The sequence below is a fragment of the Sinocyclocheilus grahami genome, unplaced genomic scaffold (assembly GCF_001515645.1).
Source record: "Sinocyclocheilus grahami isolate Dianchi unplaced genomic scaffold, SAMN03320097.WGS_v1.1 scaffold1758.1, whole genome shotgun sequence".
NCBI classification, from domain to species: domain Eukaryota; kingdom Metazoa; phylum Chordata; class Actinopteri; order Cypriniformes; family Cyprinidae; genus Sinocyclocheilus; species Sinocyclocheilus grahami.
In genome coordinates this window covers 115,181-131,917 of record NW_015506937.1, presented here as the reverse complement: position 1 = coordinate 131,917, position 16,737 = coordinate 115,181, and the positions used below count along the sequence as shown (strand labels likewise).

Here is a 16,737-nt window from a genome sequence, read left to right as displayed (position 1 = left end):
GAAATAAATGCTTCTGTGAGATGACGTGGCTTCTTACACAGAATACGGCACGCAACATATTTCATCGTATTTAAGTGGTGATAAAGGCATTCAATTATAAATATACTTTATTTTAATGAAAATGATAATAATAAGAACTCCGATAAACCGTATATTGCTGTAGTCGTGTGTTTATTAGTCACGTTGAATCAATGAAAGCAGTTGAATCTTCTGTTTATTCAGCTGCAGCGATAGGCATTTTCTGGGTTTCTTCTGCGAGGCGTATTTGGAGTTTCTCTGGCCTTCGGATGCAGATTTACTGCTGATCACAGAACCGTGCTTCACTGAAAGATACGCATGACAATCGCAGCTTCTGTCGAATCGCGATCTCGATTCCATTTCGATTTATCGTGCAGCCCTACGTACTCATATTAAGAATTAACGACCATTTCTACAATCATTGCAAAGAGACAGCAGAGAAAGAGCGAGGGTGTCATCTTCGCAACCAATCTCGCATTCTCGCATCTGTAGCACTTATTTTGGTGATAAATCTTAGATCTTGCCTATTCTTGGAACAAAAGTAATGCTTAAGATTGATTCAATATTACTCTTAATGAAAAAAATTAAATATAAATCCCACACTCAACATCAGGAATAGTAGCCTACAATGACAAAGTCGCTTATTAATCCCAAATTAGAACGAAGACTGACGTACAAGAAAATAAAAGGTTTTAGGTTTTTGGATTTTTCCCTTACTTCAAATGAATTAAGTTTGTGGCTCATTATTATTAATATTAAATAGGGCTGCCCCCTAATAGTCGACTAATCGTTAGTCGACCAGAAGAGGCTTGGTCGACCAAAATTGTATTAGTCGCTTTAAAAAAAATAAAAAATACAATTCACAGGTAAAGTCAGACGGACAGATCGTTAACGGTTAGTCTATGGTAATAAAGTACGTCATTCATCGACCTCAAATGTGTCTTATCTGAAATATGTAAGCATTAGCAACTTTACATGGCTGCTCAATCTAATGTTAACTTAGAGAAATGTGCGCTATTGTGTATATGTGTGTGGAGCAGAGTTGCCAAGTCCACGTATTATACCCGACTTTGGGCTTCTTTTTTTGTGAAGTTGCGTGAAAAAAATCCTGTTTTTTGGGCTTATTTTTAAAAATATGGTTGCTTGTTAGGGAAATCTGATGCGCCCCTCACCATACTGTGATGATGCCCTGTCCGATCCGGAGCGATGACACAAAAACATTAAAACCCATTACAAAAAAGGCATTTGTTGCATCCAGTGGGGACATAATTACGGATTATAATGACTTATACTGTCTTTTTACGCGTTGCGTTGCATTGCATTGCATTTGTGATCAGAGAAATGACAAACAACAAGTGCTACTCCACACTGCCCAAAACTCACGTTTGAATCATCAGTGGCAAATGATAAAAGAAAACATACTTACGTGAGTCAGAACTGCCGGCATTTTAGTCTAACGTAACTCTCCCAGGATCAGTAAACAGTCCTCCATAAAATGTGCCGGCGATCCACAGCACTAAGTTGATGTATTCCCTCAGCGACCAGCACGGATCATCTCCAGGCATGACGAAGCGGATATAGTCCTCTTTTGGAAGACCAAACAAAGTAGTTTCGCTTTCACAACGAAACACACAGTGGCCTAGCGTGAGCTGAAGCCGTGCAAGAGTGAGCTGAGGCGGCGGGGTCGAGAACTGCGGTCCCGGCAAAGGAGCGGTGAAAACGGTGAAAGCCGATAACAAAATATTGTTTGCTGATATTTACTTTATTTAAACTTTGTCATTTATTTATTTGATTTTACATCAAGGTGTATGCCGTGCCTTCCAAGCTTTCTTACTCGTTTTGCTAATAAACGTTCTACGTTTCTTATTTATTTGGTTATATATTATACATGTTTACTTATTTCCAGTTTTGTATACCTATTTAAACTTTATGTAAGTTATTTGTTATTTTATATTAGGCATAGCCTGCCCCAATGTTAATAAAAGTTCTATGTTTTATATATACGCTAGTGTCTAAGTGAGTTAGACATTGTATTTTGTTGTTGCATTCAAGCAATTGACGCTGAACTGCCGCTAATTCGAAAGTGAAAGTAAAATGCGCACGCCGCTTTTAAACTATTCAAAAGTGAAGAAAAGCAAGGAAAAGAAGGAACGCCCCCCGCGGTGATACTGGTATTACCGGTGTTGTCACATGTCGATTAACCGGTGGGAAAATTTCCTCACCGTCACAACCCTACTATAGGGGCGTATAAGTCAGGCCTGGGCTGAAATGCAGGGCTCTAAAATAATGGTCTTTGGATTTCCCCTTACCTTGAAATTATCGTCATTTGTAGTTCATTATTAGCCTATTAATTAAAATACATACAGTAAGTCATAAAATACAATGGCAAATTTGCATATATTTAACATCTAACTTTTATTAACAAAATGAATAAGACGAATATTGCATACTTGCGTTGTAACCCAAATAAGGTATTTTCCCTTGTTTAAAACGACTGCTAAGTTTGTGGGTCATTGAAAGCACAGCAACAATAAAGACACTCACTTATATTTAATGAAGAAATTAAACTTATTAATATTATAATATGTTTACATACGTTCCCGCGGCTATGCATAGATGTTAAATGCAGTCATACCATGTAATTACATTAGCCTACAAATAGCGTGTTCTTTTCCTTGTTACATATTTATGAAGAATTTTAATTACAGCCAGAATTTCTTTTCAAGGCACAATTCGAGCACAAATGAATGTGGCATTTGTTGTGAAGAGCACCCTGAAGCATAGGCCTTATTTGTTTTTTAGGTGGATAAATGCAGTGTTCAATTTTCTAACAGCACAAACGAAAGGATTTAGACTCACTGTAAAATAGAAAGAATAAAGAAAAAAAAGAAAGAAAAAACTCTGTGGCCGTGCTAAATGGGATGGAGAGTAAAGATTCCGTTATATTTAAGAAGAGGTCATGGTAACATTGTTTCTTTTAACGACACAAATCAAGCACAAATGAACAGGAAGCCAGTTTGGAGAGATTTGGACGGCAGGGGTGGAGAGTGACGTCACTGCCCCGAATTCTGTTTGTTATTTCTAAGAAGGGGAATTATATTTGATGTTAATTTCAATGGCACAAATCGAGCACAAACGAATGACACCGGTTTTGTGCGATTTAGACAAACTGGGGTGGAGAGTGACGTCACAGCTCGCCGAAAACATTGTGGTTAAATCTAAGGAAGGAAAATAGATTCAGCGTTTGTTTTAACGGCACAAACCCAGCACAAGCGAACTTTGGAGTGATTTGGGCAACATGGGGTGGAGAGTGACGTCTCACGGTCCAAAACAATTATGTTTAATATCTCAAACACCAAACCAGCACAAACACTTGTTTTTTGCGGCACAAACGAATGGCATAGTTTTGGTGATTATTTATTTTTATGGGGCGCCAACTTCATGGAGGTACCTTCCAGATGTCATCAGATGAGTACATTATCAGTAAATTCTCTCACTAAAGATGAATCAGAAAATGTAGTGTAACGTTCTTTATTTCATTCAGCTTGTCATTTTATTTATATGACCATTATTTACATTATCATTCAGTTATACAGTGTGGCTTTTCACAGAATTATGTTTAATATCTCAAACACCAAACCAGCACAAACACTTGTTTTTTGCGGCACAAACGAATGGCATAGTTTTGGTGATTATTTATTTTTATGGGGCGCCAACTTCACGGAGGTACCTTCCAGATGTCATCAGATGAGTACATTATCAGTAAATTCTCTCACTAAGATGAATCAGAAAGTGTAGTGTAAAGTTCTTTATTTCATTCAGCTTGTCATTTTATTTATATGACCATTATTTACATTATCATTCAGTTATACAGTGTGGCTTTTCACAGCATGACCAAAGTTCAACTACTATTTTGATTCCAAGTGATCAATATATGAATTGGAACGATGTCTCTATAACAGGGGTATTCAATTAAAGTCCCCAGTGGAGGTCCAGACAATATTGTTATAGTTGATTTGGATAAAAGGGTCTGCTAAGTGACTAAATGCTTATTTCTTGAAACTACAGCAAAGTAGATGGCCAGATATAGCCTCAAGATAATGTAGATAGAGGTGAAGAATGAAAATAAGAGAAGTGGGTATGAAGGTGGACAATCAAGAGTTGGCCCACACTCCGCAGCAGTGAACGTTCACTCAGATTTACAGGTGAAGGAGCTCATGTGGTAACTAAAGTTGTGTTGATGAGTGAAACTCTTTCCACACTGAGTGCAAGTGTAAGGCTTCTCTCCAGTGTGAACTCTCATGTGAATTTTGAGGCTACATTTATGACTAAAACTCTTTCCACATAGATGACATATAAAACAGTTTTCTCCCAAGTGAGTCCTTATGTGGCGATTAAGGCTTACTTTATGTATGAAACTCCTTCCACATTGACCACATTTGAACTGTTTCTCTCCGGTGTGAATGGTCATGTGGTATCTACGGGTTAGTTCTGTCGTGAAGCTCTTTCCACACTGATCACATTTGAACAGTTTCTCTCCCGTGTGACTTCTCATGTGGTTATTATGAGTATGTTTATAAGCAAAACTCTTCCCACACTGAGTGCAAGTGTAAGGCTTCTCTCCAGAGTGAATCCTCATGTGGATTGCCAGGTTTTGTTTTTGAGGGAAATTCTTTCCACATTGTTTGCAGGTGAACAAGCTGTCTTCACTGTGAGTTCTCGTGTGGGAATTAAGGTTGCCTTTATGTGCAAAACTCTGTCCACACTGAGAGCAAGTATAAGGCTTTTCTCCAGTGTGAACTCTCATGTGAATTTTAAGGTTTCCTTTTTGAGCAAAACTCTTTCCACACTGTTTACAGATAAAATGTCTCTCTCCAGTGTGAACTTTCATGTGGAGCGTAAGGTTCTGTTTTCGATTGAAACTCTTTCCACACTGACGGCAAATAAGAAAACTGTTAGATTCCATCTTTTCTCCAATTTTTAAATCATGATCTTTCTCTTCCAAATCCTTCAGCTCTTGACTCTTCTCAATCAGGTCTAGAAGAAAAATACAAAAGCAGTTTAAGTCATCAAAGTCTACTGAAAAAAAGACTAATGAAAAAGGTGTTTCTTGTAATCTCAGAAACTGTTTGCCTTCAAACTGCCGTCAACCTGCCAGTTATCAAACGCCTTGCGAAACAGAGCATGACCAAAGGTTTATTTTCCAGCACAACATTCCTGTGGACAGCATGAGAATTATATTGCCATTTGTGAACAAGCATTAGCACAGTTTAAGTCTTATCTCACATGAACCACGAAGCCAGTAAGACCGGCCTGCGTATCAGCCTGGAAAAATCGAGTGCCAGTCATCACTGTAGATGCAACACGACTGGACACAGCGGGAAAAAAATCGCCTATTTGGGGAGTATCATTTGTCACAATGTTGATACTGAGACCGATATCCGTAGGCAGATCGGATTTTCCGGGTTTCCGCGTTCTTGCTATTATACACTAGGGGGCGCTATCACACATCTCCTGAATGAGTCTTGAGTGTGCCGATCAAAAACACAGACCAGGAAGACGCAGAATCATGAAAAATAATGCGATATTCAACACTAACCGCGTATAAATGAAAACTGCCTAATGTTACAGAGTGAAATGTCAATCTAGGAAGGCCTGTGCAAGCTTTGGGAGTGCTGATGGAAGCCATCCACTGCATCTTTGCTTTGATAATATTACTGAATATGATCCAGATGTAGGCTAGTACTTGATAAAAATGCAATTTTGTCAGCTTTTTTCTCAAAACGTAGTGTTGATAAAAAAAACAATGCTTAAAGCTAGAAAAAAAACTTTTTTTTGTTTGAAAGTAGAGGGTCTGACCTTTATTTTGGCGTATTGCATGTTCAGATATTCATTTAACATGTGACATCAGTGGTTCATCTGCAATTATATGAAGCTACGAGAATACTTTTTGTGCACAAAAAAAAAACGACTTTATTCAACAATTCGTCTCTGAGTGCAAGTGTAAGGCTTCTCTCCAGTGTGAACTCTCATGTGAATTTTGAGGCTACATTTATGACTAAAACTCTTTCCACATAGATGACATATAAAACAGTTTTCTCCCAAGTGAGTCCTTATGTGGCGATTAAGGCTTACTTTATGTATGAAACTCCTTCCACATTGACCACATTTGAACTGTTTCTCTCCGGTGTGAATGGTCATGTGGTATCTACGGGTTAGTTCTGTCGTGAAGCTCTTTCCACACTGATCACATTTGAACAGTTTCTCTCCCGTGTGACTTCTCATGTGGTTATTATGAGTATGTTTATAAGCAAAACTCTTCCCACACTGAGTGCAAGTGTAAGGCTTCTCTCCAGAGTGAATCCTCATGTGGATTGCCAGGTTTTGTTTTTGAGGGAAATTCTTTCCACATTGTTTGCAGGTGAACAAGCTGTCTTCACTGTGAGTTCTCGTGTGGGAATTAAGGTTGCCTTTATGTGCAAAACTCTGTCCACACTGAGAGCAAGTATAAGGCTTTTCTCCAGTGTGAACTCTCATGTGAATTTTAAGGTTTCCTTTTTGAGCAAAACTCTTTCCACACTGTTTACAGATAAAATGTCTCTCTCCAGTGTGAACTTTCATGTGGAGCGTAAGGTTCTGTTTTCGATTGAAACTCTTTCCACACTGACGGCAAATAAGAAAACTGTTAGATTCCATCTTTTCTCCAATTTTTAAATCATGATCTTTCTCTTCCAAATCCTTCAGCTCTTGACTCTTCTCAATCAGGTCTAGAAGAAAAATACAAAAGCAGTTTAAGTCATCAAAGTCTACTGAAAAAAAGACTAATGAAAAAGGTGTTTCTTGTAATCTCAGAAACTGTTTGCCTTCAAACTGCCGTCAACCTGCCAGTTATCAAACGCCTTGCGAAACAGAGCATGACCAAAGGTTTATTTTCCAGCACAACATTCCTGTGGACAGCATGAGAATTATATTGCCATTTGTGAACAAGCATTAGCACAGTTTAAGTCTTATCTCACATGAACCACGAAGCCAGTAAGACCGGCCTGCGTATCAGCCTGGAAAAATCGAGTGCCAGTCATCACTGTAGATGCAACACGACTGGACACAGCGGGAAAAAAATCGCCTATTTGGGGAGTATCATTTGTCACAATGTTGATACTGAGACCGATATCCGTAGGCAGATCGGATTTTCCGGGTTTCCGCGTTCTTGCTATTATACACTAGGGGGCGCTATCACACATCTCCTGAATGAGTCTTGAGTGTGCCGATCAAAAACACAGACCAGGAAGACGCAGAATCATGAAAAATAATGCGATATTCAACACTAACCGCGTATAAATGAAAACTGCCTAATGTTACAGAGTGAAATGTCAATCTAGGAAGGCCTGTGCAAGCTTTGGGAGTGCTGATGGAAGCCATCCACTGCATCTTTGCTTTGATAATATTACTGAATATGATCCAGATGTAGGCTAGTACTTGATAAAAATGCAATTTTGTCAGCTTTTTTCTCAAAACGTAGTGTTGATAAAAAAAACAATGTAGAAAAAAAGAAAAAAAACTTTTTTTTGTTTGAAAGTAGAGGGTCTGACCTTTATTTTGGCGTATTGCATGTTCAGATAACATGTGACAATGTGACATCAGTGGTTCATCTGCAATTATATGAAGCTACGAGAATACTTTTTGTGCACAAAAAAAAAACGACTTTATTCAACAATTCGTCTCCTCCGCATCACCCTGTAAACAGCATATGCTGTTCTGTGTCAGTTGCGTCATGCCGGATCTGTTTCCTACGTTGTTGTGATTTGATCTGAACGGAAAACAGCGTATCCGTGTGACGCAGCTAACACAGAAGTCTTTCGGATGAGACATTAAACCGAGGTCCTGACTCTCTGTGGGCTGTGAGCGGAGGCCGGCGGCTTGAGTGAGCGGAGGCCGGCGGCTTGAGTGAGCGGAGGCCGGCGGCCTGAGTGAGCGGAGGCCGGCGGCTAGAGTGAGCGGAGGCTGTCGGCTTGAGTGAGCGAAAGCTGGCGGGCTTGCGGCAACCACATGTGACGACCCCGGGCTGGACTCCACTTCGTCCACGGTAAAAGCCGATCTGGCGATCCACAGCGCGAAGTTGATGTATTTCCTCAGCGACTAGCACGGATCAGCTCTAGGCATGATGAAGGGGATATCGTCCTCTTTTGGAAGGCCAAACAAAGTAGTTCGTTGCAACAAACGATCAAACTCTTGTCTGCTGGGATTCCGTGTCGTGCTTTGCCCACACATTACAACTCGCCATAAACGATGCCTTCAACATATACATAAACAGGGTCATCGCAGCTGCTGGAAGACTTGTTCAGCACTTCAATCACAGTACTATGGCTTCCAGAGCACTCCGTGACAAACAGGCACAGTTGAAACTTCCACCGCATCGACTGATACAGTCCTGCAAGACAAGGTGGAACTCGATCAGTGACATGTTTGCCCGGCTCGTGGAACAAAGGTGGGCAGTGACTGCCGTACTGTCTGACCGCACTGTCACCAAACTAGCGGACGCCAGAATTCTTGAGCTCAAAGATGAATACTAGCAGCTGATGGAGGACGTGGCACCTGTGTTGGCAGCGTTAAAGTGTGCCACGTCTGTAATGTCTACCGAATCTGATGTGTCCATCTCAAATATCTATCCTATCACTTACTTACATTCACATCTTATGAGAAACGAAGAGGACAGCACTCGGGTTTTGGAGTTCAAAGCAAAAGTGCATGCCTCATTGGCGCAACGAATGCAGGTAAGAGACGTTTTGAGAAACATCCATTCCATACAAAATAATTTCATAGGCGATGCACCACCTAATCGCTTATATTCATTACTTTAGGTTCAATTTAGTACACTCCCATCAAAGCCATCGATGATAGCAACGATGCTGGATGCCAGACACAAACATCTAGGCTTTCTAACCACATCAGAGAGGTTGGCTGCCAATGCAAAGCTGCATGAAATGGCTTCCGCAGTAGTTCTGACCGGGCCCCATACAGAAAATCCAAATAGTGGGGTTACTCAAAGTGTCCAGCAGGCCCAAGGAGGTGATGACGGGAAAAGAGCCCTTCGGATGCTTCTCGGAAGTAATTACAATGAACGGGATATCAACGACTCGGAAAGCGAAGTGAACAACTTTCTTAGAGAACAGCCTCTAAATTTATTAAGAACTACTCCGGTACTATGCTTTGAGTGCGTCAGAAACAGAACGGGGTATCAGTTTACTGTCTGGGGTTGTGTTGCGTTGCGGCGAGCCGCATCCAGTGTAGACTGCATCATCAGATCGTTAATTATTCGATATTGATTAGCATATCATTTAACTTAACTGGTAAATTTAGCTCTTGAGCAAGTAATATATAAGTATTAAAATGTCATCCATGTGAGGTGAGTAAATCTCAATTTCAAGACCGCTGAAGTGGGCTAATAACTAAATGGCATAGGCCTTTAACACGTAATGGGCATTCACGAGGAGATGGGCTTTTCGCATTCTCCGGATTTTCCTTAATATGCACAATATCCTATGCACATTTGGGAAGAAAATAACACACTTACAGTAACAAAAACTTGCTGACATGGACGCACGCATGCACCAGTTGGAGTGCGCATCTGAAACGGTGTTATATTAGTCATTATATTTGAATAATTAAATAATTCTATTAAATGATCAATCGATTCATTTGATAATCCTACTAGCATTTTATTTACAGTAAAAACCCTTTCCTTTGTGTGAGGACGCTTGCGTTTTTAGTGTCATTGCACACCTGGTCATGCGGTAACTATGCTACTGCAGTAGACGCATCTTGCAGTATAAAGGTTAACGATTAATCGATTAATTGATCGTTAATTTAAACGAAGTGATCGTGAGAATTTGTCGAAATTGACATCCCTAATCTACATCTTGAGTATCTTTCCACAGAATCACTGGTTTTGAGGATGAGAAGACAAAAATCACTTCATGACAACAAATCAGTCACTTTTTTTAGTTGCATAGTTAAGTGATGAACATGAATGGCTGTCATTGTTTTCAGTTCAGAAGTTGATATTGGGCAGTTAATGAGGTTCATATGTATATATATATGTTCTTAAGTTATTTTTTATATAGAAGTAGGAGCTTCTCGGCTTCTCTTGATGGCAGCTAGTGATGGAAATTGATTCTTTCAAGAGATTCGTTAATTTTCAGTTTGTTCACCAAAATGATTCGTTCACTGATTTGTTCAGTGACCATTTCTTCATATTACATAAACACGCCAGCAGGTGGTGAAAAAGCGTGTCTTATGTGTTGGATTAAACGTGGAGTTATGTTCTGTATGCTAAATATGAACATATAAACAAGCGTATGTGCACAGTACCTATAACTGCGCTTTGCATCCGCTTTCTGCTGATTGCTGCTCGAGATTGACATGCTAAATGGCCGACTGACCAGGTACACACTCATTCATTTAGTTTACGAACGAGATATGTACCAGTTCGGTCATTTCGCTCACGAACGAGAAGATCTCTCGATCTCGTTCAGACTCAAAAGAAACTCGTTCAGTGAAGGGCGTATTCGTTCACTACATTCAACAAATCACATGCTCCGTCACATCTCAAACTCGAAGGCTATTGGCTCGAGGTTTAGTCATTCTTTGACAGGATGAAACAGTCCACAGAGCTACCCGGTTCACCGAGCTACGCATGCGCTGCCAATAACTCGACAGAAAGGTTTTTTCAGGTTTTAATAAAATGTAAATAACAGTCATAATAAGCATATTTCCAGTACGCGCCTCAGGCTTGCACAGTATCGTCAACTTAACTCATCAGAATCTTCAGTAATCCTCGGCAAACTTCGCCACGGTTCATTCGGTTCTTGTTGAGTCCTCGGTAATCCTCGGCAAACTTCGACACGGCTCATTCGGTTCTTGTTGAATCCTCTGCAAACTTCGCCACGGCTCATTCGGTTCTTGTTGAATCCTCTGCAAACTTCGCCACGGCTCATTCGGTTCTTGTTGAATCCTCTGCAAACTTCGCCACGGCTCATTCGGTTCTTGTTGAGTCCTCAGTAATCTTCGACAGTTGGTTGAACCGGCTCATTCGGTTCTTTTCGAGTTGGACGTGCTAGTTCGGCTGTGCGTCCTGCGTCATCAACCCGGAACTAAAGTTCGATTCAGTTCGATTTGTGAACCGGCTCAAAAGAATGATTCGTTCAAGAACCTAACTTCACTAGTTTTTATACACGAGGCTCCATGTCAAATAAAACCACTTAAATTTGGACACTCAGTCACAAGACATTCTTCAAAAATATAGACTGAATATAGAGACTGACATTTTAATATCAAATGAAAACCAACCTGTTTGTTCCTCAGTACCTTCTTGTTTCAGACTGAACACTTCTTCAATCCTGAAGTCTTCACTCTCCTCTTTAATGAACGCCATCTTTATAATCGTGTGTCACGTGGATCTCAGCTGCTTCACCAGGAGTTTTTTTCTTCTGTGTGGTTCGATACTGTCATGGTTAAAATGAGAAAAAATAAACAAAGAAAAATCGATTCAAACTAAACGAGTTTAGCTCCCTTGTCGAGTCGTCAGTGCACTGCTAATGGAGTCAGTCTCAGTGATAGTTAATGGCCTTAAATAAACTAATGAGAAAAAATATATACAGACACTTCATACACATCTGTTGAGATACTAAATGATCGGTAGATTGCAGTCATTAGATTACACTTTAATTACTTTATATGCAGTTGGTTTGTAAAAAGTTTGTAGTTTTTGTTGCATTTACAGTTTTGAGCAGCAGGGCTTTACTCCCACTAAGAACGCACATTAACCTCAGATAAAGCACTAGTCTCACGTTAAACAACATTCAAGCCATTTCACATCGTTAGCTTCGACTTAAACTCTGAAAGCAATAAACAAACCTGTCTTCAGCCGAATCCCCGACGCTGGCTTATGACGTCACACCACCACACCAAAATAAAAGTCCTGCTCAGACACCAGTGCTGACCAGTGCTGACCAGTGCTGGAGGATTCACACACAACAGGGCTCTGTCTTTACATTTATTTTGAAAGATGAAGCTCGCGATTATGGTAAGGGGCGTTACATTTCCGACGAGTGCTTGTGGTGTTCGGCCAATCACAATGCACTGGGTCAGCTGGCCAATCAGAGCAGACTGCGCTTGTCGGAAGGAGGGGCTTTGTAGAAAACGAAGCGTTTGAGAGAGGCGGGGCATAGAGGACCTACAATAATGTACAGTATTTGAAAACTAATGTGTTTTTTGAACATTAAAGCATGTCAACATATTCTGTTACACCAAATACACAAAATAATGATCTTTAAAAAAAGCATCATATGACCCCTTTAATCAGTGTTTAAACAAACAAGCAGCTTCAAAAAGCTCAGTTTCTCTATTATTACTTTTAAAATTGAATTTCAAAGTTACAATCAGTTCTCAAAATCTTTTCTTTTTTTTTTTTAAGTGAAGTAAAACTATTAATTGTTTCAGGGCTACTCTGAATTAAATGTCAATGATCAGAAATGTAAACATCTCACGCCAGAAGAGAGAAGAACAGAGACACATATACATGTATAATTCAGATGAAAATGTTTCTTTTACTCAGTTACTGATGCGCTTTACTCCCACTAAGAACGCACATTAACCTCAGATAAAGCACTAGTCTCACGTTAAACAACATTCAAGCCATTTCACATCGTTAGCTTCGACTTAAACTCTGAAAGCAATAAACAAACCTGTTTTCAGCCGAATCCCCGACGCTGGCTTATGACACCAAAATAAAAGTCCTGCTCAGACACCAGTGCTGGAGGATTCACACACAACAGAAGCAAAGCAGTCCAACAATAAAACATGCATTCTGAGTTTTGTTCTTCTTTAAAGACACGCTGTCTCGTCTTGTGCAGCACATCTAGTAGTATTTAATTCATGATTCTGTCTAAAAGGCTTTGTCAATAAAACTAAAGCTTTGTTAGGGCCACAGATTATTCAAAAATTAGCAACTGCAACAATAAATAGGTAATGAGTTATTAGTTAAAAATGTGACTTTATAAGTGAATCACACACACACAGATTGTTGTTTCCACTTATTACTTAAATTCAGTTATTAATACTTATATTAAAGTGTTTCTAATAATACATTGCCCTTTTTTAATAATATGACAGTATTTTTGATCATATTAAATATCTACATATGTGTACTATTTATATACTATTTTCAACAAATGACCTTTTTTTTTTCTTGCTGCACAGTTGGTTTATGTTGCTTTCTCCTGAGCACAATAGCTGCGTTTCCATTACACTTCAAATTGCGCAAATTGAAATTGCGAATTGAAAATGCATCTAATGGAAACGTTTCAATTTTGCAAAAACTCCCATATATCGCAAAAAAAACATCTTACGCTCGCATCAGGTGGTTTTTCAGGCAAATCAAAAACAGGAATATTTCGCAAAATTGGAATGGAAACGTTTTTTGGCTGTTCATAACTAATAGAGAGACGTTAGTGACCATCTTTATGGGTACATTCAGTAAGTTACGCTGTCAAATGTAAAAATACATTTGAATTTGTATTGCTATATGCAATATATTTCACTGATATTCATTGATTTTTTCACTTTTTCTCCATTTGGTTTGTGTCAGCTGCAGATAAAGAGCCAACAGGAACAGGTCGCTGCATCTTTTGTCATGCAAGTACATTTAAATTGATTTAAAGCTGCATATTCATGCATCAAGGTAAAGTCATTAGTAATTTCTTAGTAAGTTCTGTCATCATTTACTCACTCTCTTGTTGTTTCGAACCCGTATTACTTACTGTTTTACAATAGTAAGCCATTTTCATCTGTGACTCAAGACAGTTTTCACATTGGTTGATCATTAAATATTTCGAATCCGTTCAAATTGTTTGCCCTTCTTTGTCTTCAGAAAGATATGGTAACGTTATTCACAAACGTTTCACATGATTCATGCTTAACCCACATGCCATAATCAATATCACGACACAATCAGGCCTAGCTCGCATGGAGCTTATTAAAACGGCAAATAACTTAAATTTTAAACAACTAAAAAGGTACTCCCCTTTCTTGTTCATTGAAATGTTGTTTTCTTCAGTTAAAATAAATAAACAGCTCAAAGTTGATCCGTTAAACGTCAATTTTTGTCGTTGAAATCAAAGTATGCGCTCTGTACGGAACGCCTTTAACGCTTATCATCTTCCGTACACGTGCTGAGGAGCTACTTTTCCCCACTTTTCTCAAAAACTATTGGTCCAAAAGACATCAATCAAAGTGTGGACTGTGCAATGGGTATTCCCCCAGAGAATGATCACAGAAACATGCTTGTCTGGCTTTCAGCAACGAAGGAGTGGTCGCTGGCGTGCGGTGAAGGGCGAAAAGTGTACGGAACATGGTTGGTCTACGTTACTGGTGCGCTGTCTGAAGCGGCTCAGGGTGTGCATACAGCCAAACGCGCAGCCTTTCAAACTTTACTTCTCTGCACCGTTTAGACAACCTCAGGTATGTGTCGCCGCATTCTTGGGTTATGAAGAATAAAGAAGGGAAAAGTTAATCTTCCGAAATGAAGCAGCAGTATCTTCTCAGGTAAAAGTTATTAGAACCGTGTCTGGGGACAAGCTGGCCATCACTCTGCTCTGACCTTATCAGCCCGTTCGTATCCTATTATTTGATTCGCTCTTGTCGCTTATGACAGAACAGCTAATCACGATGATCTTGTTTTCGGAAAATATTATTTTATTCGCTTATGTCAGAAACGGGAAATCTCTTTTAAAACTGGCTGTTGTTTTCACTTCATTGCATTGTTATAATTTGTAAAAGTTGTACTCGCCAACTGGCAACTGACACTGTTACATATACTCGCCAACGCTGATTTTTACTCGCATTTGGCGCTTGGCGAGTGTTAATTTTCTCTCCAGTGTGAACTCTCATGTGGTAACTAAAGTTGTGTTGATGAGTGAAACTCTTTCCACACTGAGTGCAAGTGTAAGGCTTCTCTCCAGTGTGAACTCTCATGTGGTAACTAAAGTTGTGTTGATGAGTGAAACTCTTTCCACACTGAGTGCAAGTGTAAGGCTTCTCTCCAGTGTGAACTCTCATGTGAATTTTGAGGCTACATTTATGACAAAAACTCTTTCCACACAGATTACATATAAAACGGTTTTCTCCAGAGTGAGTCCTTATGTGGCGATTAAGGCTTACTTTATGTATGAAACTCCTTCCACATTGACCACATATGAACATCTTCTCTCCGGTGTGACTTCTCATGTGGTCATTATGAGTATGTTTATGAGCAAAACTCTTCCCACACTGAGTGCAAGTGTAAGGCTTCTCTCCAGAGTGAATCCTCATGTGGATTGCCAGGTTTTGTTTTTGAGGGAAATTCTTCCCACATTGTTTGCAGGTGAAGGAGCTCTCTCTACTGTGAATTCTCATGTGGAAATTAAAGTTGCCTTTATGTGCAAAACTCTTTCCACACTGAGTGCAAGTATAAGGCTTTTCTCCGGTGTGAACTCTCATGTGGACTGTAAGGCTTCCTTTTTGAGCAAAACTCTTTCCACACTGTTGACAGATGAAACGTCTCTCTCCAGTGTGAACTTTCATGTGGAGCGTAAGGTTCTGTTTTCGATTGAAACTCTTTCCACACTGACGGCAGATAAAAAAACTGTTAGATTCCATCTTTTCTCCAATTTTTAAATCATGATCTTTCTCTTCCAAATCCTTCAGCTCTTGACTCTTCTCAATCAGGTCTAGAAGAAAAATACAAAAGCAGTTAAATGCCGGTTTCACACTGCATGCGTAAGCAGAGCATAAGCAGCCCTTATTTTTTTCGGCACCCATGTTAACAGATTAGAGTATTCACACCGCACAGTGCATTGTTCTTCATCAAAATTGACCCGATTAACATGAAAAATACATTTCACCATAAAATCATGCAAGTGATTTTCTCCAATTTTTAAATCATGATCTTTCTCTTCCAAATCCTTCAGCTCTTGACTCTTCTCAATCAGGTCTAGAAGAAAAATACAAAAGCAGTTAAATGCCGGTTTCACACTGCATGCGTAAGCAGCGCTTATTTTTTTCGGCACCCATGTTAACAGATTAGAGTATTCACACCGCACAGTGCATTGTTCTTGATCAAAATTGACCCGATTAACATGAAAAATAAATTTCACCATAAAATCATGCAAGTGATGTGTTTCGTGTTTCACAAATCACCCTATGAAAGGGCTGCGTTTCCCAAAAGCATTGTAAGCCTAAGTACATCGTAGACCCATTGCCACCAATCAACTTATCACCCTACGATCAACTTATGCCCGGTTCAGACTACACCATTTTAGCCCGATTTTGGCACGATTTGCTTGACGTAGCGTGTCGTGGGGATTCGTAAACGACAATGAGCGTCGAGACGCAAGATTCCACCGTTTCAGCTCGTGTAGTGTGTCATAGTGGACGACAACCGATTCTGCGTCTGCGATGCTTCACGACAGAAAGACTAGCATGTTTAATTTTTTTCCTGTCGTCCACGACGAGTTCTGTCACGTTGGTGACGTTGACCAATAGCAGCACAGAAGCGCTTTCATACACAGATTTCAAACATGGCGAAACGAAAGAGAGATGATGGTGCTGCTAGGTGGAGTTATGAGATGGAGGAAAGGTTCGTGGAGCTGTGGCAACAGTACTCCTGCCTGTATGATGTGTCAT

The 16,737-nt window shown here is 39.8% G+C and overlaps 2 protein-coding genes across 2 annotated transcripts; both read right to left on the bottom strand.

The window, feature by feature from the left end:
- Positions 1 to 3,813: 3,813 nt before the first annotated feature.
- LOC107572484 (gastrula zinc finger protein XlCGF57.1-like) lies at positions 3,814 to 11,989 on the bottom strand. Its single transcript, XM_016258904.1, has 4 exons — positions 11,932 to 11,989; positions 11,365 to 11,519; positions 6,297 to 6,785; positions 3,814 to 4,902 (listed from the first exon to the last, which is right to left on the bottom strand). The coding sequence occupies exons 2-4, from the start codon at positions 11,447 to 11,449 to the stop codon at positions 4,208 to 4,210; spliced, it is 1,269 nt and encodes a 422-aa protein (XP_016114390.1). The 5' UTR covers positions 11,450 to 11,519; positions 11,932 to 11,989; the 3' UTR covers positions 3,814 to 4,207.
- A 2,957-nt stretch (positions 11,990 to 14,946) lies between these two features.
- Positions 14,947 to 15,777, bottom strand: LOC107572483 (gastrula zinc finger protein XlCGF8.2DB-like; the record flags this gene model as incomplete). The annotated part of the gene is made up of 1 exon (XM_016258903.1): positions 14,947 to 15,777. A coding segment is annotated over exon 1 (765 nt), but the record flags the coding sequence as incomplete, so codon positions are not given.
- Positions 15,778 to 16,737: the final 960 nt, after the last annotated feature.

Excerpts from the sequence above, each read along its gene's own strand:
- LOC107572484 (XM_016258904.1), bottom strand. The coding sequence starts at position 11,449 with ATGGCGTTCATTAAAGAGGAGAGTGAAGACTTCAGGATTGAAGAAGTG. Across the intron at positions 6,786-11,364 it reads AGGTACTGAGGAACAAACAG|ACCTGATTGAGAAGAGTCAA; the intron begins GTTGGTTTTCAT and ends TTTTTCTTCTAG. Across the intron at positions 4,903-6,296 it reads TCATAATAACCACATGAGAA|TTCACACTGGAGAGAGACAT; the intron begins GTCACACGGGAG and ends TCCACATGAAAG.